The 25000-nt window shown below is 45.8% G+C and overlaps 1 protein-coding gene across 1 annotated transcript in view; it reads left to right on the plus strand.

The window, feature by feature from the left end:
• RFC1 (replication factor C subunit 1) overlaps nucleotides 1-25000 on the plus strand; it is a 131441-nt gene that overhangs the window by 74923 nt on the left and 31518 nt on the right. Inside the window, exons 7-13 of the mRNA XM_077477628.1 lie at nucleotides 6365-6439; nucleotides 7762-7843; nucleotides 8367-8728; nucleotides 10309-10413; nucleotides 10876-11055; nucleotides 12625-12729; nucleotides 13789-14161. Of these exons, the coding sequence (XP_077333754.1) occupies nucleotides 6365-6439; nucleotides 7762-7843; nucleotides 8367-8728; nucleotides 10309-10413; nucleotides 10876-11055; nucleotides 12625-12729; nucleotides 13789-14161 (1282 nt within the window). The remainder of the gene's footprint in view (nucleotides 1-6364; nucleotides 6440-7761; nucleotides 7844-8366; nucleotides 8729-10308; nucleotides 10414-10875; nucleotides 11056-12624; nucleotides 12730-13788; nucleotides 14162-25000) is intronic.

Here is a 25000-nt window from a genome sequence, read left to right on the forward strand (position 1 = left end):
CCCCCCCTCCACCTCACTCCTCCTCTTCCCCCCCTCCACCTCCTCCACTCCCCCCCCTCCTCCTCCTCCTCCTCTACCCCCCTCATCCTCCTCTCTCCCCCCCTCCTCCTCCTCTCTTCCCCCCCCTCCTCCTCCTCTCTTCCCCCCCCTCCTCCTCCTCTCTTCCCCCCCTCCTCCTCCTCCTCCTCTTCCCCCCCCCCTTCCTCCTCTCCCCCCCCTCCTCCTCCTCCTCCTCTTCCCCCCCCTCCTTCCTCCTCTTCCCCTCCTCTCCCCCCCCTCCTCCTCCTCCTCCTCTTCCCCCCCCCTCCTCCTCCTCCTCCTCCTCTCCCCCCCCCCCCTCCTCCTCCTCTTCCCCCCCTCCTCCTCCTCTTCCCCCCCCCTCCTCCTCCTCTTCCCCCCCCCTCCTCCTCCTCCTCCTCCTCTTCCCCCCTCCTCCTCCTCCTCCTCTTCCCCCCCTCCTCCTCCTCTTCCCCCCCCTCCTCCTCCTCCTCTTCCCCCCCTCCTCCTCCTCCTCCTCCTCCTCCTCCTCCTCCTCCTCCTCCTCCTCCTCCTCCCCCCCCTCCCCCCCCTCTTCCTCCTCCTCCTCCTCCTCCTCCCCTCCTCCTCCTCTTCCCCCCCCTCATCCTCCTCCTCCTCCTCCTCCTCTTCCCCCCCCCTCCTCTCCTCCTCCTCCTCCTCCCCTTCCCCCCCTCCTCCTCCTCCTCCTCCTCTCCTCCTCCTCCTCCTCCTCCTCCTCCTCTCCCCCCCCCTCCTCCTCCTCTCTCCCCCCTCTCCCCCCTCCTCTCTCCCCCCCTCCTCCTGTCTTTCTCCTCCTCTTCCCCCCCCTCCTCCTCTCTCTCCCCCCCCTCCTCCTGTCTTTCCCCCCCCCTCCTCCTGTCAGAGATTCATATCTGCATGTCACTATATTTCCTCCTCACCAGAGGTTTCTGTGGCTCAAAGTAGAACGGAAGCATTTTTCAGTTTGTAGCCTTGCCCTTCGGGCTTGCTACAGCACCCTGGGAATTCACAAAGGTGCTAGCCCCACCTCTAGCCATGTTAAGGTCACAGGGCATAACTGTCTTGGCTTACTTAGACGATCTATTGTTAATAGACCAGTCAGTGGCTCGCTTAAAGCAAGGCCTAGCCATTACAAGCAGTTACCTGGAAAGTTTGGGTTGGATTCTCAACCTAAAGAAGTCCTCCTTAAAGCCACTAAGAAGACTGGATTATCTGGGCCTGATCATATACGCAGCTCAGAAAAGGGTGTTCTTGCCTCCCCACAAGGATCATCTCCATACAAGATCTGGTGAGGATGATCAGGTCGAAGAGAAATCTTTCAATTCGCCTTTTGCATGAGGTTGTTAGGGAAGATGGTAGCTTCAGTCAAAGCAGTTCCCTATGCCCAATTCCATTTGAGACTGTTTCAAAACAGTATCCTGTCTGCTTGGAACAAAACGATTCAAGCTTTGGACTTGCCAATGCGGCTGGCCCCAAGAGTGTCTCAAAGCCTCAGTTGGTGGTTACTATCTTGGAACTTGCTGAAGGGAAAGTCCTTCAGACAATTATCTGGAAAGTAGTAATGACAGATGCCAGCCTTTCAGGCTGAGGAGCAGTACTAGAGAAGACTGTCCAAGGACAATGGTCAAGAAGCGAAAGAGCCTTGCCCATCAACATCCTAGAGATTCAGGCAGTGTATCTGGCTCTAAAAACCTGGACCTCCAGGTTAAAGAATTGTCCTGTCAGGATCCAATCTGACAATGCCACGGCTGTGGCATATATCAATCACTAAGGGGGCACCAAAAGTCTCTCAGCTCAGAGAGAGGTGAACCAGATTCTAACTTGGGCAGAAGAGAATGTTCCATGCCTATCGGCAGTTTTCATTCCGGGAGTAGAGAATTGGCAGGCGGACTATCTAATTCGCCAGCAGTTATTCCCAGGGGAATGGTTTCTTCATCCCGAAATTTTTCGGGCTATTTGCCAAAGATGATGACTCCGGACGTAAACCTTCTAGTATCCATATTCAACACGAAGCTAGTCAACTTTGTGTCCAGGACAAGGGACCCACTCGCAGATGGAACAGATGCGTTGGTGACCCCGTGGGATCAGTTCACTGATCTATGCATTTCCCCCGATTCAGTTGCTGCCTCAACTTCTTTGCAGGATCAAGCTGGAAAGAAAGTCGGTAAAACTGGTAGCACCAGCATGGCCCAGAAGGTCATGGTTCGCAGAGATCATAAAGTTGGCAGTGGAGGGTCCATGGCTCCTCCCACTTGGCCAGATCTGCTATCTCAGGGGCCAATATTCCATCCTACTTTATGAACGCTAAATTTAACGGCCTGGCTATTGAGACCCACATTCTGAAGAAATGTGGGCTTTCCAGGTCAGTTATCACTACTTTGATTAATGCTAGGAAGCCAGCTTCTAGAGCTATATATTAGAAAGTCTGGAAAGCTTATGTTTCCTGGTGTGAATCCAAGGGTTGGCACCCTCTGAGATGTATCATAGGCAGAATTCTTGCCTTTCTACAGTTAAGCGTAGAGATGAAGTTGGTGCGGAGTACTATTAAGGGCCAAGTCTCAGCCTTATCAATTTTATTTCAGAGACCACTTGCTACGCATTCTTTAGTCTGGGGTTTCATGCAAGGAGTGCTGTGGATTAATCCACCCTTAAGCCCTTGGGACTTAAACTTAGTTTTGTCTGTGTTACAAACACAGCCATTCAAACCGTTACAGCATATTCCTTTAGTCCTTCTGACAAGAATGCTGGCATTTTTGGTTGCTATATCCTCAGCAAGGAGGGTGTCAGAATTGGCTGCTCTTTCTTGTAAAGAGCCATATTTGGTTATTAATGAGGACAGCCTCGTGTTACTCCCTCATTCAGGCTTTCATCTGAATGAAGATATTGTCCTGCCTTCGTTTTTCCCAAAACCATGTTCGAGGGAAGAAAAGTCACTACATTGTCTTGATGTAGTGAGGGCAGTGAAGATCTATTTAAAGCGGGACTGCACTGCGAAAAAAAATATTAAAAGCCAGCAGCTACAAATACTGCAGCTGCTGACTTTTAATAAATGGACACTCGCCTGTCCCGGGGTCCAGCGATGCAGAAGCCGATCGATCGCTCGGCTCTCGGCTGCTGCCGCCACCATTCTCAGTGAGGGAATCAGGAAGTGAAGCGAAGCGGCTTCACTTCCCGGTTCCCTACTGCGCATGCGCAAGTCGCGCAGTGCAATAGGAATTGTCCGCGCTGTCTCTGGGACCCGTGTGTGTCCCAGCAGACAGCGCGCAGGGAAAGGAAGAGGCATAAACTCCCATGGGTGTCTATGCCTGGAAGTGGGTGTAAATACCTGTCTTTGACAGGTATCGGCACCCCCCTCCCCCCTGAAAGGTGCCAATTGTGACACCGGAGGGAGGGTTCCGATCAGCGGAAATTCCACTTTAGGGTGGAACCCCGCTTTAAAGAAAACTGCTCAGTTTCGTAAGACTGACATCTTATTTATTCTGCCAGAGGGTCATAAAAAGGACAGGCGGCATCAAAATCCACTGTCGCTAAGTGGATTCGGTAAGTTATAATTTAAACTTATGATTTTAAAGGGAATGATTCCCTGTTTTCAAGTTAAGGTGCACTTTACCAGAGCGGTTGGTGCTTTTTGGGCAGTGCATCACCAGGCCTCCATGGCTCAGATCTGCAAGGCCGTGATGGCTCAGATCTGCAAGGCCGCGACAAAATTTTATCAAGTGGATGTAAGATGGAATGAGGATATCGCCTTCGGCATTGCTATGGGACATACCACTAAGTAAATACTTAAGGCTCTGTGTCCCATGATGTATGATCAAGAAAATAGGATTTTTAAAACGGCTTACCTGTAAAATCCTTTTCTTGGAGTACATCATAGGACACGGAGGTTCTGCCCCTCTTTTTATGGGGTGTAAGTATATTGCTTGGCTACAAAACTGAGGTACTCCTGGAAGGAGGAGGGGTTATATAGGGGAGTCAACTTCCTGTATTGGATTATACCAGTGTCAACACCTGAAGGTAGGCCCATAACCCACTAAGTAAATACTTAAGGCTCTGTGTCCTATGATTTACTCCAAGAAAAGGATTTTACAGGTAAGCTGTTTTAAAAATCCTATTTTTGAGTTCTCCTTTGGACTTTATGATAACTGCAAAGTCCTATTACCAAGCATAAGAAAATAAATGTAATACACACATGAAAAATATTGATCATCATTTTCTGCAAAGAAAGGCTACAGTTTATCTGTTACACAATTTCCTCTCCGGTTCCGGCTTTGTTCTGTGTTCATTGAACGATCCCTTATGGCTGTCATGACACTGATTACAAAACACACGCCTGCTGGTAATGTGCTCCGATAAGGTGTGATTTGTAACTCAGAATAAAGTTTAATAAAAAATAAACAGATTAGGTATGTGTGTGTGTTGTTTTTTTTTTCTTTTATTAATCAGATAAAAATAGAGGACCTGAGCCAAGACTAACACGTTTACATCTTGATGGAACTTTGTCTTCTTATTGTTGCCAATGGATTGCAAACTGCCCTTAGCTAAGACATAGCTTATCAGCTGTCAAACACTGCAGAAGCTGGAAGGATAAGGGTTGCAATATTGCAAAATATTTGGGAATGTTCTTTTTCTTTCTCCCTTGTGGTTCTTCTCTGGTAGTGATCTATGCGTCTATTCTTGCTTCATATAGCAGCAAATTGCATGTTCTTTCCCTGACTGAAGAAAATGTATTTTTTTTTAATACTTGAAGCTCCCCCTGCCACAGTTTCCCTGCAGACATGTTGGAAAGAGCTGGGTCACATGACAGCTGTATATTCAAAAAGTGTACTTGTATTTATTTTAATTAAAAAAAAAAAGTAAATTAAACTGTTTAGTATCACTTTAAAGCCTATTGTCTCTATTTTGGTAAAGAAATGGCTTAAAGTCACTGCCATTCTCATACAGACATTTTAAGACCCAAAAGGGCACAATAGTTTTGTCTAAAACACCAGTGTGATTACATATGAATTATAGAGCATCTGCTATACCGGCATCATTAGTAACGTGTATTGTATACCTGCTATCGTAGTTGGCCTACTACCGGTGCTGCTGCTTCTTTTCTTTTTCCCCCCTCAATTAGCCAAATAAGGCCGTGAACTCGCACTTGCCTTTTCAATTATACCTGAGACAGGTGTAAGTTTTCTAAAGTTTTGATAGCCAAATGGCCTGCGCCCTTACAGGGACAGGGCATGCTCACAATGCTTCTAAGTTTTCCAGGATCAATCATAGACTCTCAGATTGACAGTTGGGTGCCAGTTGACTCAAGCTCCTGTAACTGCCATTTTGTTCTCTTGGACTTTTCAACAGTATTTTACTTGTAGCATATTAACAATACAAACTTAACAGGCAGTCCCTATGTATAGCTCCAACTACCGTATAATAAAGTGCTCAAATTATTTCTTCCATTTGTGCTCCATCACTGTGTATACAGAACGTACCCTTACCAGCCATATATAATAAATGCGCATTTGATAAATAGGGGTATCGCCAGTTCTCAAATGGCAAATGAGAGAATCCACACATGTGATGCCTTATGGAGATAAATCGGCAGCCCAGACCCAGAAAAGATGTAGAGATTCCAGAATAGTGTGTGTCCGTTTTTTTTATTAAAAGAAGTAAAAATTGCACCCTTACATTTTAAGGTGCTCAGGTCAGCACCAACATGCACATTTTCAAGTTTTAAAAACTGAATTAAACTATTCTGGAATCTTAAATCTTTTCTGGGTCTGGGATGCTGGAGAGGGAGAGAGAGTAAAGGAATCCGAGAGGTGATTGGCTGGCTTATCTCCATAAGGCGTCAGGTGTTTGGCTCTTATTTGCCATTTGAGAACAGGCGATACCCCAAGTTATCAAAAGCATGTTTAATATATATGGCTGGTAAGAGTGCATTCTGTATACACAGTGGGGGAGCTCAAATGGCAGAAATCATTTGAGCACTTTATTCTCAGAAGGCACAGTGGTTGGCACTATACACGACTGCCTGTTATGAACTTTGTATTGTTAATGTACTAAACTTTTTCATCTTTTCCTATTATGTCATACCAATTGTATTGTTTTTTTTGTTTTTTGCGTGATGGTATATTTATTTGTAAAGGTTAGGTTGTGTGGTAGCGTGTTACTTTTCATTACATGTATTTGCTTTGTGGTGGGGATCTACTTAAAGGAGCAGCTTCACATTTTCTCATTCTTGTATAGGTCCAGTTTTTATTTAGTGTATTTTCACTCCAGGTTGGCGCCATATTTACTCACATCTTTTACAAATCTTTTACTTGCGTGCTTTTTTTTTTTTATTTTTAGATTTCAGTCTTTTTTTTTTTTTTTTTTTTCCCAGCTGGAAAGACAGCTCCATGAAGATGAGGAGTTTGCTCGGACATTGGCAATGCTGGATGATGTACCAAAGGCTAAGGTAAGAGGAATGATCGCTTTTTGATTTTTTTACTTTTCCTTGTGTTGCTCTACTTTTTTGTACGCTTGTATAGTCAGGTCTGAAACTGCAAATATGCCTGCCGCTTCCCTGTACAAAAATCAGATGGTAGGCTCAATTCACAAACTCAAGTGGAAATGGCCTCAGCAAATAAAAATAGGAAGGATTTTTCGCAGAAGAGACCTGCAATGTATCTTCTGCAGAAAAATACACTTGCCTGCCTGTTCACAATTCTCCTCGATGATGTTCTCCCATGTCTGCCAATCAGTGTGCCTTTTTAGTTCCTTTACCACAAGGTCAAATGTCTTTATTTTAGCCATGTGATGGTAGTTTTCAATTCACATTGGACTCTACTGAAACCACACACCATTTTTTTTTTAAATGCCTATCTTTTTCCTGGTGCATTGGCGTTTGAATTTAGCCTAATGTCTGTCTGCAAAGTTGGGTAAAAAAAGGTGAGAAGTCAATATCTGGTTGTTTGCTAAGTAACAATGGATTCTCCACAATGGGTAGTCCACTATATTTCAACATGTAACTGTATACGGTTCTCATAGCTCTTAATATGAGAATGGATTTTTTATTTTTTTTGTTATGGTTATTGTGGAGTATTCTCTGGAGCTTTGGATCTGCAGTGCTCAATTTTTTATTAAAAAAAAATTCACTGCTTATTCCAGAGTTTACCTGGAATAATTTACTGCTAGTAGAAATGTTTCCAAATAACTATTTCTGGTTTGGTTTCCTGGCTTGGAGATACTTTAAGAGCTATTGGTTAGCTTTCAACATGCATAAGGGCCCTTTCACACATGCAGACCGTTCAGATCCGCCTGTCAGTTTTTTCAGGTAGACATGAAAGGATGCTTCATACATCTCTATGGAGCGACAGATGTCAGCGGTGACATGTCCGCTGACATCCACTTCGCTAAATCCAGATGGATGGATGTCCTAATTTCTATCCGTATGGTGGATCAGGTGAAAATGGACAGGCGGTCCGGTTTCATCTGATCCCCCCCCCCCCCATAGAGGGGAGCGGAGATCTGAGAGGTCCGTTCCTGCACAGTGTGCAAATATGGCACTTGTCATCCGCCGGCTCAGCGGGGATCAACGGATCGATCTCTACTGAGCAAGCGGATGTCTAAAAACGAATCCACACATGTGAAAGGGGCTAGACTATTTCAACATTTTTATTAACCCAAGTAAATACAATTTTTTTTTTTTCTTTTTTTTTCCTAGTAACTGACTAAAGAAGCCATATACCTGTGCATACACTTTACTTAATAACATGCTTAAATGTTTAAATTATATAGGGACTTAAAGTCAGCCCGAAGAAGCAGAGCGCAGCAGCTGCTGGAATAAGCCCAGAAAAGGGCGAAAAAAGGATTTCTCCAGGTAATGGATAAAAATATACAGTATGACCAAAAGTCAAAATGAAAGGAATGTTCTTCCTTTTGGTTTAAAAGCTCCATTTAATTTCTTTATCCCCTGTTTTTAACTTTGCTTATTAAACAGATAGGAAGTTAAACTTTTATATGTTGAAAGGACATGTAAGCCAGTGATATGGTCTCATTTTTTTTTTGTTTTGTAGTTGCTTGGGAATTGAGGTAACGTCCTTGAGTTGGGCCATTTCCTTGGTCTGAAAGGTCCTTTGGTCAACTAACCATATTTATAGTTTATAACGACATGTGATGGTGGTGAAGACATTGCTGTTTTATTTGCGCATTCACAATCAAGATTGCTGTAATTTATTCCCTCTATTGCTTTCTGCTATCTGGGATTTGCAAGTTATGCCAGTGAAGGGCCTTTGTACTAAAGTGTCACAATGACCCCTGCTTTAGCAGTGTGTGCCATCCAGTTTTGTGGTCTAGATAAAATTGTGTGGCTTATCCAATAATCTTGAAATGCTGTTTTATAGGCAGAACTTCTAGTCTACCAGATGAATCTTTTGTCAAAATGGAGACGGATATTAAAGAAGAAAAAAAGAGTTCTTCCCATTCACCGTCTGAACCATTTTCACACAAAAGCAAAGCCTCTTCAGAGAAGACTTCTCCAGTGAAAACCAGCTCCAAGCTGGCTCTGTTGAAACAAAAAGATGACTTGCAGAAAAAAGAGAAGGAAATATCTAGCCCTGGAAAACCCAAGGTTATTTCTCCAAAGAGTGAGCAGCCTAAAGCCAAGGATATTGCTCCAAAGAAAGAACAGCCTAAAGCCGCCATGGCTATCTCGCCAAAGAAAGAGGTGACCACACCAGTAAGGTCATCTCAGAGGTATTCAGAGGTAAGAATGCTGGTCTTCTGTTCATCTTATCATAGAAAAAGCAAACCTGCCAGGATTCTCATCCATTCCCAGGAGAATTGGATTTCCCTTAATCTAACAACTCCCACAGTCAGCAGAATCTGGTACTTTTGGCAAGTGGCATAATGGAAAATTTCCTCTTCCTTTTAACTTGAAGTTCCTGTTTTTTTTTTTTTTTTTTTGTTTTGTTTTGAGTGGGAATCCTTTTGGATGACAAGTTTGAATTGCTGGGGCGATAGTTCCTGTCCAGGTAACACCGCAAAATGAAAAAACGCAAACACAAATAATGCCTGAAAAAGTTACCCTAAAAGGTCTTTAGTTTGTGTAGTTTAAACATTTTGGGGAGATTGCTTTCACTTCATATCCTGGTGACACAACAGAAATGGAAAGGAAATCTCAACAGGGACACTGGCAGCAAAGACAAAACCCCCTTGGAGGGTCTATGACCTTCCAGTTTTATCCAAAGCAAAAGGTTTTGGCTGGAGTTCGACTTTAATAGCGTACAACTGGTGGTGTGCGTGAATATCAATTTAAAAACCTTCATACATTGAATGTTCGTACTGACACTGTTCATGCATGGAGTTTTCATGAAGAGATTTAGAACAAATACATATAAACTGCAAAATTTCATCTCGAACAAACTGATCCTAGGACCTTTTGTCAATAAATGGACGTATTGTTTGTTCTGTTCTCATTAGGGCTGTTACTGATTAAGATTTTCCTGTTCGATTAATCGATTTTTTTTTTAATCGATTAATCGATTAGTCGATTAATTATAACGCACATACAGTTTTTATGATTTTTTTTTTATTAAACTTTAAAAAAAACGTAGAAAGTTAGTTTAACTTTAACTGTACTGTCCACATCTCTCCCATACTGTACTATCCACATCTCCCCCATACCTTAATATTCACGATTGTCTGCTCTGTCCGGAATAGACAGCAGGCAGACCCGTCCATCCTCAGAGTAGACGGCACAAGCAGGCGGGCGATGATGAGAGCGTGCCCTACTAAGCCACCGTCGGGTGGACCAAGATGGCTGTGGCTCCGGAGCTAGGCTGAAGCCGCGGCCTTTCCTATGGGCGAGACCGCGGAGCTCACTCCGCGGATCGTCCTTGATCAAAATTATTTTGATCGGTCAAAGAAATTAACGATTAATCAAACAATCGTTAATTTCTGCAGCCCTAGTTCTCTTTAGTGCAAAGTAAATTTAAACTTTTAGCATGTTTCAGATTTGGCAATCTACAGATTAGGCTTAACTGACAGACTGATGGATCAGTCAAGTAGAACTAAGGACAAAACTTGTGTTTTTTTTTTTTTTCAAAAATTTCTAATTTTGGGTTGCCCCCAGGGATTTCCTGTTTTGACTTTGGAGCCGGAAGTGAATGGAAATCTCCCAAATGGGACACAGGTGGCACAAAAAAACCTGACGGGTGTTTTAACCCTCCCTTACTCTAATTGAAATTGTCTACAGTTCTACTTTTAGAATTCTGTTGGAGGTATGTTATGTTTTAGTCTGTCGTGATGAATATATAAGAATCTAACAGTGATTATCCGTAACAGACCAGTCCTGAAGATTCTGAAAAGAAACGGGGTAACTATATGGCGTATAGAAGTTATCTCAATCGAGAAGGCCCTAAAGCTTTGGGATCCAAGGATATTCCTCAGGTAAGGAGTTATCATGAAAAATGTGATCTTCTAACTTGGCATAGCTTGGGTTAAGGTTAGGATGGACATACATGGTTAGAATCCTGCTAAACCAGCCAAGATTTAAACAGTTATTAAGCAGGCTAAAAGTACCAAATTGATCGATCAACTTTGGTACATCCAGGCTTCCGGATTCACTTATGATTATTGCTAGCGACTTCTATACTCTCTAGCGATATTCTCCCGGCGGGGACGGCTACCCCCGCCAGCAGAAGACAATTGCCTGGCAGGAGGGATTCCTCCATCAACACTGTTAGATGGGGAAAGCAAGCAAAGTTATTTCCTGCAACCTGTGGCATTTGATGAGTTGCTCTTTAAGCACTTTTTTTATTTTTATTTTTTTACTGTGTGTAGAGTCAGTAATTAATCAACACACTCCACAATGAGAAACCTGATTGTTGTATTCTCTTTAAATCATGTTAGGGTGCAGATAACTGCATGGAGGGGTTGACTTTTGTCATAACTGGAGTCTTAGAGTCCATAGAACGAGATGAAGCCAAGTCTTTAGTAGAACGATATGGTGGAAAGGTAACTGGAAATGTCAGCAAAAAGACCAATTACCTCATCATGGGCCGCGACGCAGGCGAGTCCAAACGTGAGAAGGTATGGTTCTGTATTTTGTATGAATAGAAAAGTTTATCGAAACCACAAGCAGAATATGAAATGCATTTATATATATATAATATATTATACACACACTGGTATCCTTTATTTTTATTTTTTTACTTACAGCCTGTGATTGGCTGTCTAGTAAAAGTGATTTGGGCGCCTCTACAGCTGCCCGATTTTTTATTTTTTTTAAGGCACTCGGGCTTTCACACTGCAGAGACAGGAGAGGCCCTTTACAGGCGAAATTTTGGCGTTTATAGCGCCTCAGTGTGAAAGTAGCCTTATGGTACAGATTGAGTCCTCCGCTTTCCGCTGCCTCCCACGGTTGTTGACTCCTGAAGTCTTTGTAAAGATTACCTGTCACCTGCCCAAAGCTATCACATAGGCTGCTTTTTTTTTTTTTTAATTACCACAAGTGTACATTATTACTATGATCGTCACCCTAGGGGTATCATTCATGATGCACTCTACACCAATAACCTGTAAATGTCTTTAAAATTTGATATGATTTCTTGGGTGCTTGCAATTTTGAGTCTTGACATGTTTGGTATCTATCTACTCAACACAGCTTTATCCTTTATATTTCACCAAATTGGGGCATTGTGTGCCCTAAAATTAATTTTTATTTTATCCTGAAAATGTTTTTTTTTTTTTTTTAATAAACGGCAGCACAAATATCGCGTGACATAAAAAATTAGACTACCATCATTTTGTGCCTCTGCTTTCAGAAAATATGATTGTTGGTTCTAAGTAAGTTTCTAGTGAAATATGCTGATTTTTAATGTGTGTGAAAAAAAAAATGCAGACTGAGGGCCCCCTCCTTCTTCTTTTTTTTTTTTTTTTTTTTTTTTTCCTTAAACGGAAACAAATGTATATCTGTATATTTAATGTAGGTTACATTAAACTCTTAATACCCATTTCACAAACCCCTATCACTTAAACCTTAAAATGGTACCAACGCCTAACACTAATTCTTAAAAACATTTCCTACCTATCTTGCATATCCTGTATAACAATGTAATGACACCAGCAGGTTTCAGGCATCTCATTTGGGGTTGTCATGTTATATATTACTTTTGGCAGCAAATGGTTACTGGGCTCACCACCTTGCCGCAATTCGCTCTTCCTTGTAAACTTTGGTATACTTGATAAAGAATATTGACCACCCTATTCTAGAATATTATTGCAAAGAACTTTTTTGCTTCCAAAGCCATAACTGTTAAGTCCATCTTTGTCCTCGCCTACTGTAGCTCAGTAGAAATCATTGGTTAATCAGATTATCCTTTGACATAGTTATATATGCAAATAGGAACTGTCCCCTAAAATTCCATATCATTTGGGACCTAAGTGTAAGTCTAGTCTCAAGGCAAGTTCAGAATGACCCCTCCCCGGCCTTGCATTGTTTGTTGTTTTTATATGCTTATATATGTAAACCCTTTTTATACAATTTTTTTTTTTTTATACGTTTGTGCAACTTTCTTTTTAAAAAGAATCCTTCGGGTAAATTTAACATGTGGTGCAAGATCTGTAAAATGATTTGTGATGCAATTTTTCTGTATGCAGGCAGAAAGTATTGGGACAAAGATTATTGATGAGGATGGCCTGTTTCATTTAATTCGCACTTTACCGGGGAAAAAATCCAAGTATGTAATAGCAGCAGAAGCAGAGGTAGGTATGACTGTAACATAGGAGATCATTGGGGAAAAATGTTCCTGTGGGGTACTGGGATGACCACTTGTCAAGGAAACAGTTGATGTAGGTGCTTTCGGACAATGTGATGTTGACTGTCCAGACCGTTAGTGATTTTGACAGGAGAAATTTCTGGTACTCCGGTACAGAAGAAATCCAACTTTCTGGTGCGACAGGAGCAGCGTTTGGCTGACAGCACTCACCCACTCACTGATAAAAGTAAAATAAATGGCTGAACAGTTATGAACAAACCATGTTAATGCAACATATGGTAAACAATAATAGTAAACAGGGTTTGGAGTGAGTAGCCCTATAACAAACCAGGGGTGTGGCTGTCGGCAAAAAGAGGGGACTCCATCTGTATGAAAACTAATTCAGGAGGGGGGGGGGGGGGGGGAGAGAGAGAGCTCAACCACTCTGGTGTAGTAAGTTCCATATGATTTATTAAAATTAATTACAAAATATACTCACAAAAGTGAATAAATGGATACATGTGGAAACGGGTCAAGAGAGAGCTTGCTCCCTCAACCAAGTTCCACGCACATAGTGGATGGATGAACTGCAATTCTCACAGCATCTGGATCACTGTGCCACTGGCTGCTGAATGGGGAACTTCCCGGACAGTGGCTCACACGATGTGCCTTGGCTTACTCTTAGATATCGATGGCCGGTGGATGATATTGCCCAACTGGTGTCCATGGTCACAGGACGTGTTTCGAGGAACCTTCCTCTTCCTCAGCTGATCTTCCCATTTGTTGAGGGGATTTGCTAGACTGTGAACTATTCCCACTATGCAATGACCACCTTAATAGCAACATCACCAGTCAGATAAAATGCATGCTTCTAGATTCTACCAAGAGGTAGTTACAATCTCAGAAACTCATCCGATTCTAATGAGTTATGAATTTTTATTTTCTTGGTCTTTTCAAAATAATCCGTTGCTATAGGTTACTGCACTTTACTCTGTGCCTTAAATAAGTGAATAAGTATTATATATTTGCACCATTATTAAAAGATAGTTTGAATTTGTTTGTTTAGGTGAAAGTGAAAGTAGAAAAGACCCCAGAAAAGAATAAAGAGCCACAAGTGAAAAAACAAAGCCCGATAAAGAGGAAATATACCCCGCAGAAAAGAGAATCGCCACGGGGGAAGAAACTAGCAACTGATGGAGAGGTTTCAAGTGATTATGTAAAGACAAATCTAAAACGGGAGGACAAGCCAGCCTCCACCAGATCACTGGATTCAACAAAACCTAGTAGCAAGACGGAGAGTCTACTCTGGGTAGATAAATACAGACCAACATCGCTAAAGGCGATCATAGGCCAGCAGGGAGAGCAGAGCTGTACTAATAAGCTGCTTAGATGGCTGAAAGACTGGCACAAAAACCATTCTGGAGATAAGAAACCTGTTGGTTAGTATACTTTGTCTTCTGTGGGGGGTGTGTGCGTGTATAATATAGTATCTCACAAAAGTGAGTACACCCCTCGCATTTTTGTAAATATTTTATTATATCTTTTCATGTGACAACACTGAAGAAATGGCACTTTGCTACAATGTAAAGTAGTGAGTGTACAGCTTGTATAACAGTGTAAATTTTCTGTTCCCTCAAAATAACTCCACACACAGCCATTAATGTCTAAACCACTGGCAACAAAGGTGAATACACCCCTAAGTGAAAATGTCCAAATTGTGCCCAATGTGTCAATATTTTGTGTGACAACCATTATTTTCCAGCACTGCCTTAACGCTCTTGGGCAAGGCGTTCAACAGAGCTTCACAGGTTGCCACTGGAGTCCTCTTCCACTCCTCCATGATGACATAACGGAGCTGGGGATGTTGGAGACCTTGCACTCCTCCATCTTCCATTTGAGGATGTCCCACAGATGCTCAATAGGGTTTAGGTCTGGAGACATGCTTGGCCAGTCCATCAGCTTCTTTAGCAAGGCAGTGGTCGTCTTGGAGGTGTGTATGGAGTCATTATAATGGACTACTGTCCTGCGGCCCAGTCTCCGAAGGGAGGGGGATCATGCTCGGCTTCAATATGTCACAGTACATGTTGGCATTCGTGGTTCCCTCAATGAACTGTAGCTCCCCAGTGTCGGCAGCACTCATGCAGCCCCAGACCATCACACTCCCACCACCATGCTTGACTGTAGGCAAGACACATTTGTCTTTGTACTCTTCTCCTGGTTGCTGCCATGCATGCTTGACTCCATCTGAACCAAATAGGTTTATCTTGGTCCCATCAGACCACAGAACATGGTTCCAGTAATCCATATCCTTAGTCTGCTTGTCTTCAGTAAACTGTTTTGGGGCTTTCTTTTGCATCATCTTTAGAAGAGGCTTCCTTCTGGGACAACAGCCATGCAGACCAATTTGATGTGGTGTATGGTCTAAGCACTGACAGGCTGACCCCTCCTCCCCCCCCCCCCCCCCCCCTTTTAACGTCTTCAGCAATGCTGGCAGCACTCATACGTCTATTTCCCAAACACAACCTCTGGATATGATGCTGAGCACGTGCACTCAACTTCTTTGGTCGACCATGGTGAGGCCTGTTCTGAGTGGAACCTGTACTGTTAAACCGCTGTATGGTCTTGGCCACAATGATGCAGCTCAGTTTCAGGGTCTTTGCAATCATCTTATAGCCTAGGCCATCTTTCTGTAGAGCAACAATTCTTTTTTTCTCTTATATTCACCGACCGACACAGTTCCTCTCTGTAACTAAATGGGTTGTATAGCCTGCCATTAGGAGAAACTAGTCAACATTTTTACACAATACACAGAACTTTAATCCCGCCCCTGGTGGGTGGACCCTGTGCGATCAACCCTCCTCACTGCTCCCAGCAGCTTCAGTTTTTATTTTACCTAGTAAGGAGAATGACCTAGTAACCCTGCGGGCGCTCTCGGTCCATGTTTTTGCTGCTTTTTGCGCAAGATAGAAGATCTCGGGATCTTTCATCAGCTGCCGGCTGGGTGACAGGCTGGTTAATGACATCCTTGTAGTCTCCCCAGTCCGGCCATCGAGCGTGAGCAGGTCGCAGCTAAGGCTCGGCAGGCCACGACATGCCTCAGCTCCAGAGGTGGTCGGTGAGCTTCAATGCTCCGGGTTATACATATGACCGGGCTACTGCTGTCTGGATCACAGTATAACGGGCCAACAGCTACCCTGTAACTGCGCAGGAGTAGGTCTGTGATGGAATGTCTCCCAGCTCTTCAGGACTGGCAAGTACGGCTCTCCCTGCCTCGGTGGGGTGAGCAGCTGGGCATTCCCTGGGGGGTCGATTTGGGGGCCACCTCACCTCCCTATCTTCTCTCCCAAGTCCCTATCACCCCTCCTTCCCCTCTCTGAGGGTGGTGGCTGCATGCTGTTCTCTTGTGGCAGCATTACATGTGCTCTCACAGCTTTCTCCTCTCTGCAACTGGGAACCTCCTAGGGACAAAAGGCACTGCTTGTGGCTTTCACAGAACGCCCCAGGGTGGTGAGTCTAGCGCTAAGTACCCCCCCCACGCGGCGGCAGTAGGAGGGTAGGACCTTCACTGTCCTAAGTCCCCTTGCAGGTGGCTGACAGGCTAGGGTCAGCATGGCTTCTGAAACTGGTGTTTGTTCCCCCGAAATCCAGGCTATAGCAACCGTGTCATCTGCGGTTAGCGCGATGCGCATGGACACCCTGATGGCGGTCCTTTACTCCTATGTTGCTAAGATAGAGGTGGCAGGAAAGGTGCATGTAAGGGGCCCCTGCCCCCCCCCCCCCCCCGTCCTCTGGGGAGAGCTCTGATGCAGACTCGGGTCCGGGCGCGACAAGGCGCTTGTTGGAGCACTTATCACAGTTGTGCGTGGTTCCTCTGCTGATGTACCGGTCCCTTTTGGGTCCAGCAAGCCAGCACGTTCACCTAAGGTGTTCCCGTATTTGACTTATTTTGACAAATTCATCTACAGGGACTGGGGTCGCCCGCAACGGACCTTTTCCCCAAAAATTTGGCGGTGCCTTACCCCTTTGAGGAAAGTCTTCTCAAAAAGTGGTCGGCTCCTCCGGTCGTGGTCCCCCCATCTAGGTTAAATAAAATAACCACTATCCCGGTTCAGGGGACTCCTGCATTCAAAGATCCCACGGACAGGAAGGCAGAGGCAGTGGCTCGTTCCTTGTTTACGGTTGTGGGGTCAGCCATGCGACCTGTACTGGCATCCGCACTGGTGTCGCAGACACGGAGTGGGCAAAACTTTTTCACCGCAAATTGGGAGAGCAGAACAACACCTCCCCTGTCTGCGTGGAACTAGCAGACCAACTAGTGCATGGCCTTAAGTACGTTTGTGAGGCGGCCCTAGATAATCTCCCCCTGTTATCCAAGGCTTCAGTGTCAGCTGTGGTGCTGAGGCGCCTCATTTGGCTGAAATGCTGGTCTGCTGACCAGGCATCCAAGAAAGCCCTGACGGATCTTCCCTTACTTGGCGACTGGCTCTTTGGAGCATCGTTGGATGACATTATTAAGAATGTCACGCGTGGTAAGAGTACACTACTCCCACAGTCCAGGAAGGCTAAGGAGCCACTCCGCAGGCAAGGGCCCTCTTTTTCTGCTCACAAGCGGCTTTTTCGTCCGCCCAGTGCTTCGGCAAAACGCCCACAGACGGTCAGAACCGTCCCTGGAACCGCAAGCCTATCAAGCCTGCGAACAAAAGTGATACTGCATGAAGGTTTGCCCCCACCCACTTTTCGGGTGGGGGGTCATCTTCGGGAGTTTGCAGCCCGGTGGACCTCCCGGTTAAGATAGTTTCTCTCTTGCCCGCCAAACAGATTCTTCCCCTCCAGCATACCCGTGTCCCCGGCGGTGAGGGACTTGCTGAATCAGGGGGTGATTGTACCGGTTCCGGAATCTAAACGCTTCCAGGGGTTCTACTCAAATCTGTTTGTGGTTCCCAAGAAGGAAGGGGTATGTCCAATCTTGGACTTGAAGGCCCTCAATCACTGTAAAATTGCAGAGGTTCAGAATGGAATCAGTTCGCTCAGTAGTCGCTGCACTCCATCAAGGGGACTTCCTAGCATCCTTGGACATTCAGGATGCTTACCTGCACATACTCATATGCCTTCAGCATCAAAGATTTCTGCGTTTGGCAGTCGGGAAAGCCCACTACCAGTTTGTGGCTCTTCCTTTTGGCCTGGCTCTAGTATTGGCGTTGCTGAGACAACGCGTTTTTTCGATTGTGGGTTACCTAGACGATCTACTCCTGAGAGCTTCTTCCGCCTCAGAATTAGAATTAGAGGAGGATGTGGCGATCACCTTGCAGACCCTGCAAGAATTTGGGTGGCTGTTGAACCTAAAGAAGTCGGTAGTTGTACCGACTCAGCGTCTGGAGTACCTGGGGTTACTGTTGAACTCCAGGGAAGCAAGGTTTTTCAATCTACTGATGAGCCGCAAGTGGTCGTCGCTCCGCTTTTGCATGCGAGTACTGGGGCTGATGGTGGCCTCCTTCGAGGCGGTACCTTATGCCCAGTTCCACACCAGAGTCCTGCAGAAGGAGATTTTGATGAAGTGGGACAAATCTCCGTTGTCCCTGGATCGACAGATCCAGGTGAGTCAACAGTCATGGACTCCCTGATCTGGTGGTTGAGGTCCCCGGCGATTCAGTCCGGGAAATCGTTCCTTCTTCTGACATGGACGGTGATCACTACAGATGCCAGTCTGTCTGGCTGGGGTGGAGTGATGGGAATTTCGTCGGCTCAGGGCCTGTGGTCGGCGGAGGAATCCAAGTTGCCGATCAATCTGCTCGAATTGAGAGCGATCAGGCTGTGCCTTCACACATGGTCAATGAGTATTCAAGGGCGTCCGATCAGAATACAGTCAGACAACGCCACGGCAGTGGCGTATATAAATCACCAAGGAGGAACAAGAAGCTCAGTCGCTGCTTGGGAGGTCACTCGCATACTTCGGTGGGCAGAGCGACACGTACCGGCCCTGTCGGCCATTTACATCCCAGGGGTGGAAAATTGGCAGGCGGACTATCTGAGTCGTCAGATGCTGGACCCAGGAGAATGGGCATTTCATCCAGAGATGTTCAGGCTGCTGTGCCTGAGGTGGGGCACACCAGATGTGGAGCTATTGGCCTCCCGTCTCAATCGGAAGGTACAGAGATTCATGTCCAGGACCAGAGATCCGTGGGCAGACGCGTCAGACGCGCTGGTGGCTCCGTGGGATCAGTACCAGCTGATCTACGCTTTTCCTCCACTGAAACTGTTGCCACGCCTGCTCCGCAGAGTGGAAGCCAAGGGGATCCCAGTGATCCTGGTTGCCCCAGATTGGCCTCAGCGGGCCTAGTACGCAGACCTGGTGCGTCTGGTGGCAGACACTCCCTGGCGACTGCTGTTGCGGGAGGACCTCCAATCTCCAGGTCCAATCTTTCACCCTGCTTTACCATCGCTGGCTTTAACAGCATGGCTGTTGAGAGCCAGGTATTGAGGTACTGGGGTCTTTCGGACTCGTGATTCCAGCTATGTTGAGGGCACGGAAATCATCTTCCAGGAAGATATACCATCGTACTTGGAAGGCCTATATCTCCATGTGTGAGGAGAAAGGGTGGCATCCGCGCTCTTTCTCTATATCCAGGATCCTGCTTTTTCTTCAGCAAGGTGTAGACCAGAAGTTGGTGTTGAGCACCATCAAGGGGCAAATTTCAGCCTTGGCTGTTTTTTTCCAGTGACCCCTAGCGTCTCGCTCATTAGTGAGCACCTTTGTTCAAGGGGTGCGACATGTAGTCCCTCTGGTGCGTCCTCCGTGGGATTTGAACCTGGTGTTGTCGGCGCTTCAGAAGCCGCTGTTTGAGAATATCAGGGAGATTCCTTTGTTGACCCTTTCACAGAAAGTGGTCTTTCTAGTGGCCATCACATCGGCCAGGAGGGTTTCAGAATTGGCTGCCTTGTCATGCAAGTCGCCTTATCTGGCCATTCACAGGGATAAGGTGGTGTTGCGTCCGCAACCGTCCTTTCTACCAAAGGTGGTTTTGGCTTTTCATATGAATGAGGACATTGTATTGCCATCGTTGGGTCCTAAGCTGAAGCACCCCAAGGAGGTGACCCTTCACGCTTTCAATGTGGTTAGGGCTCTGAAGGTGTACTTGTCTGCAACAGCTCCCTTTCGGAAGTCAGACTCACTGTTTGTTTCGGTGGCTGGTCCTAAGAAAGGCATGGCGGTCTCGTCGGCCACCATTTCCAGGTGGATCAGACAGATTGTAGTCCAAGCCTATGCCTTTAAGGGGCAGGTGCCTCCCTTTCCAGTCACGGCCCACTCTACAAGAGCAATCGGAACGTCTTGGGCCTTCCGACACCAAGCGTCTGTCACTCGGGTGTGTAAGGCAGCGACCTGGTCTTCTGTCCATAAGTTTACCAAGTTCTACAAGGTAGAAGTCAGTGCATCGGCTGATGCTTGTTTTGGCCGCAAAGTTTTGCAGGCGCCCGTGTAGTTGCAATTGAGTTTTTTCCTGGTTTTTCGAAAAAACGCAGTACTGTTTTTGTTAATGTGCTGTTGCATTACTTCCGCAATGTTGCGGCCTTAGGGATCACTCCTGTTGAGGATGCCCAGTTATAGGGTGGAGTTTTTCCACACACTGCTGTTTTTTGTGGGTTTGGTTTCACTTGTTCCCACTTGCCATGGTGGATGTAGTTTTTATGCTGTTTTTTCCCACCCCTCGTTTGGCACTGCTTGGGGACGTCCCATTTAGTTACAGAGAGGAGTGGTGTCGGTCGGTGAATATAAGAGAAAATAGGATTTTTGTACTCTCCATAAAATCCTTTTCTCTGTAATTCACCGACCGACACAGCACCCACCCTCCTTTTTTCTACGTTTATACTGCTTGTTGATGTACCGAAGCTGCTGGGAACAGTGAGGAGGGTTGATAGCACAGGGTCCGCCCACCAGGGGCGGGATTAAAGTTCAGTGTATTGTGTAACAATTTTGCCTAGTTTCTCCTAATGGCAGGCTATACAACCCATTTAGTTAGAGGAGCTGTGTCGGTCTGTGAATTACAGAGAAAAGGATTTTACGGTGAGTACAAAAAACTGAAAATTGTATACTCACCTTCGGTAATTTTCCTTTCCTGACGTATCTTCATGGCAGCACACACTGGGTTGTGACTCCGCCCCCACAACCTGACAGGATTGGATAGCTATAAATTTGAAGAGGAGACCTCCCGCTGCATTCTCTGTATATATTAACACCAAGAGACAGGGAGGGAATTGTGTGCTGCCATGAAGATGCGTCAGGAAAGGAAAATTACCGAAGGTGAGTATACAATTTTCAGTTTTCCTGACGCCTTCATGGCAGCACACACTGGGAAATAACTCACCAGTCGGGTGGGTGCAAGTAAAAAATAAACTTTAATTCCTTATAATGCAGAAGAATTTGCTCTAATAACAGATTTGCCGAAGTCGGTCATGGATAGGTAAGCTGAATCCACTTTGTAATGGGAAATGAAGGTATGTCTGGAGGACCAAGATGCTGCTCTGCATATCGTCTCTGGAGACACCCTACAATATGCTGCCCAGGAGGTAGCCACTGCCCTTGTAGAATGAGCCCTGATGCCTTCAGGAATTGCCAGTTGCTGGGAGGAATATGCTTTTTTAATGATCCTAAACAGCCAGGATGCGATTGTGCGTGTAGAGGCTGCTTGACCCCGCTTAGAACCGTGAGGAATGACCAAGAGAGAATCTGTCCTTCTGAACGGGGTAGTAGCAGATAGATAACGGACAATGGTTGACTTCACATCCAAAGGGTGCGGATCCCCCTGATCGTTATGGAAGGATGGAAGACTGATATCCTGGTTATAGTGGAATGGAGTGGCTACTTTGGGTATGAACTGCTCCGAGGAGAACCACTTTGTCGGGAAAGAGCACCAAATATGGTTCCCAGATCATTAGTGCTTGTATTTCCGATACCCTTCTAGCTGATGTAATTGCAATCAGGAAAGTTAGCTTCAAGGTCAAGTCCCATAAAGAAATCTTTTCAGATGGAATAAATGGAGGTGAGGACAGGGCATGAAGAACTACTGATAAATCCCATGATGGAAAAAACGGCTTCCTGGGAGGTTTGATTTTCAGATAGGCTCTCAAAAACTGAACAACTAGAGGATGAAAGGCCCACTTCGTGTCCGTTTTTTGACTGATAGGGCAGACACCTGAACCTTGAGGGTGCTTAGACTCAGGCCCTTATTGACCCCCGACTGGAGAAATTCCGAATGTGAGCAGGTTCTGGAGAGACGTTATTCCAACCTCTCTGCTGAGCCATGGAACAGAATCTTTCCCAAACTCTAGAATAAACGGAGTTGGTCGTGAATCTCCTAGCTTGCATCAGAGTAGAAATGACCTCCTGAGAACAGCCCTGGGCTCTCAGTCTAGCCCTCTCAATTTCCAGGCCATCAGGTGCAACTTCTCCGGAGCGGGGTGCAGGAACTGTCCTTGGGACAAAAGATCCGGAGATACCCGAAGTGGAATAGGAGGTTGAAGGCTGAGTTGCAGAAGAGTCGCGAACCACGGCCTCAGTGGGATAATTGCGATCACAGTAGCGGAGGATCTCCGGAGTCTGGATAGAAATCTTGCTATCAACGGAGTTGGAGGAAAAATGTATCCCAGCCTGAAATTCCATGGGTGACTCAGACAGTCCATCCCTTCTGCCGATGGAAATGACCCTCTTGATAGGAACCTGAGACATTTGGTATTCGCTGGTGTAGCCGCAAGGTCTATCTCCGGCATTCCCCAAATTTCTGTCAGAAGAGCGAAGGTTCGAGGATTCAGGGACCACTCGTTGTTGGAAAGGGACTCCCGACTCAGGTAGACGGCTAACATGTTCTGCGCTGCTGGGACATATATTGCTCCCAGTCCTGAAAGATGAATCTGAGCCCAATCTAAAATGGGCCGAACTTCCTCCATCAGAGTGGCACTCCTGGTACCTCCTTGCCTCTGAATGTAGGCCACTGCCACTTTGTTGTCCATGCGGATAACTACATTCTTGCCTCTCAGGAGAGGCGCAAAGGCTCGCAAGGCTTGGAAAGCTGCTCTGAGCTCCAAGATGTTGGAAACTAGGCCCAAAGCCTGAAAGAGCCATTGACCCTGAGCTGCCAGGTCTCGAAAATGGGCTCCCCAACCTGTCTGGCAAGCGTCCGAAGTTATAATCTCTGGATATGGAGGAATTATCGGCCTGAATCTCCCGAGATTGCTGTGGTGAGTCCACCACCATATCGATTGCTTCACTGAACTGGGAACCCGGATGGTCTGACGCATCGATACTCCATCCCACTGCCTGAGAAAGGAGCTCTGGAGAGGTCTCATGTGCCACTGGGACCACTGGACCATAGGTGTAGTTGCTGACATGGACCCCAGAATACTTAGGCAGACTCTGGCCGGCAACTGATCTGTCGACAATAGCCTCTGCATCTTTTGTACTAGAGGTCTGACTTTCTCTTGTGGAAGCTGTATCCTGTTTAGTCTGGTGTCCAGGTCTGCTCCCAGAAAGACCATTCTCTGTGTTGGATGCAAACTGCTCTTTTTCCAGTTGACTATCCATCCAAATTTCTGGAGGGTCGCAAGGAGAATCTCCCGATGGAGAGTTAGAGATTCTTGATCCTTCGCTAACAGCAGGATGTCGTCCAGATAGTGGTGGACTCGTAATCCTTTCTCCCTGAGGAAAGCTACTAGTGGCAGCAGAATTTTGGTAAATGTCCTGGGGGCCGAGTAGATGCCGAATGGAAGACACTGAAATTGGAAGTGGTGTTGATTTATGGCGAAACGCAGGAATTTCTGAAAAAACGGGTGAACTGGAACATGAAGATAGGCATCTGACAAGTCTATAGAAAGCATCCAGTTGTTCAGGTTTATGGCTAGGAGAATAAATTGTAAACTCTCCATTTTGAAAGACTCCACTTGGACGCCTCTGTTGAGTCTTTTGAGATCTAGTATGGGCCGTAAGTCGCCTGTTTTCTTCTTCACCAAAAAAAGAGGGGAATAAAACCCTCTCCCTCTTTGGTGCGATGGTACCTCTAGGATTGCACCCTTTTTGTCTTAATTCCGTTACATATTTTACTAACAGGCTTCTCTTGGTTGAGGAAGACGGAAGCCTGGTTGCGCGGAAGTAGCTTAGTGGAAGACCGTTCTTGAACTTCCATTTGTGGCCAAATTTTATCGTGGAGAGTGCCCATAAGTCTTTTATGTGACTTGCCCACACTTTGAAAAAACTCTTCAGCCTGGCGCCCACCTGGGCCGGGTGGGCAGGCAGATCTTCAAAATGATTTTGGCTGATCCCCAGTCGGGGTGGCCTTGGACTTCTGTAACTTGAGGAAGGAGGTCTTTGTGCTTCTCCAATCTCTTCTAAACTCCCTACCTGGACGGTAGGATCTGGATTCCCGGTATTTGTCCGGTAAATTACGCCTGAAGACTGGACCTTTCTGCACCCTAGGTCTTCTGTCGGAAGGGATCATACCTGATTTACCCCCGGAAACTTTGGAGATGGCCGAATCTAGTTTAGCACCAAACGGATTTGAACCATCGTAAGGAATCCGACACCAGTTAGTTTTAGAGGCTGCGTCTGCAACCCATGGCTTGAGCCATAGAGCTCTTCTTGCAGTTACTGAGGCCAGCATTGATCTCGCTGAAGATCTAATAATGTCTACCGAAGCTTCTGCTACAAAATCCCCTGCTAGTCTGATCTCCTGCAAGGAGGATATTATCTTCTCCATCTCAACGCCGTCTTTGAGATCTTTTTCCACTCCGGATGCCCATCCTGAGATGGCTACTGCCCCCGTAGTAATCGCTGGTCTACAGGCTCCTCCAGCCGTGGAATAAGCTTTTTTTTAATTCTAGATCCATTTTCCGATCTAAAACATCCCGGAAGGAGACCGCATCCTCGATCGGTAGGGTTACATGACGGGCTAAGCGCATCAATGAAGAGTCAACAACGGGGGCATTCATAAGGGGCTTCACCTTCGCCTCCTTCAAAGGATACATCTTTGCCAGTCTATTTGAGAGATGCTCGCTCTTTTATCTGATCTCTCCCATTTGTCCTTGATGAGGTCCTCAAGCTCCTCAATAAAAGGGAAGGTCTCTGGATCCCTTTTCAAATTCGGAAAATATTTCCGTACCTTAGGAGGATTAGCCGCGTCTTCCTGCCAGCCAATTGCCTCCTTAACGGATTTTTCAAAAGGCTCCACCAGGGTAAAGTCAAAGCCAGCTGACATATTCTGACATTCGTCCTCAGATGAGGATTCTGAAGCTTG

The sequence above is a fragment of the Lithobates pipiens genome, unplaced genomic scaffold, assembly GCF_037356315.1.
Source record: "Lithobates pipiens isolate NorthernLeopardFrog02 unplaced genomic scaffold, aLitPip1_a1.2 Scaffold_13, whole genome shotgun sequence".
Classification (NCBI taxonomy): domain Eukaryota; kingdom Metazoa; phylum Chordata; class Amphibia; order Anura; family Ranidae; genus Lithobates; species Lithobates pipiens.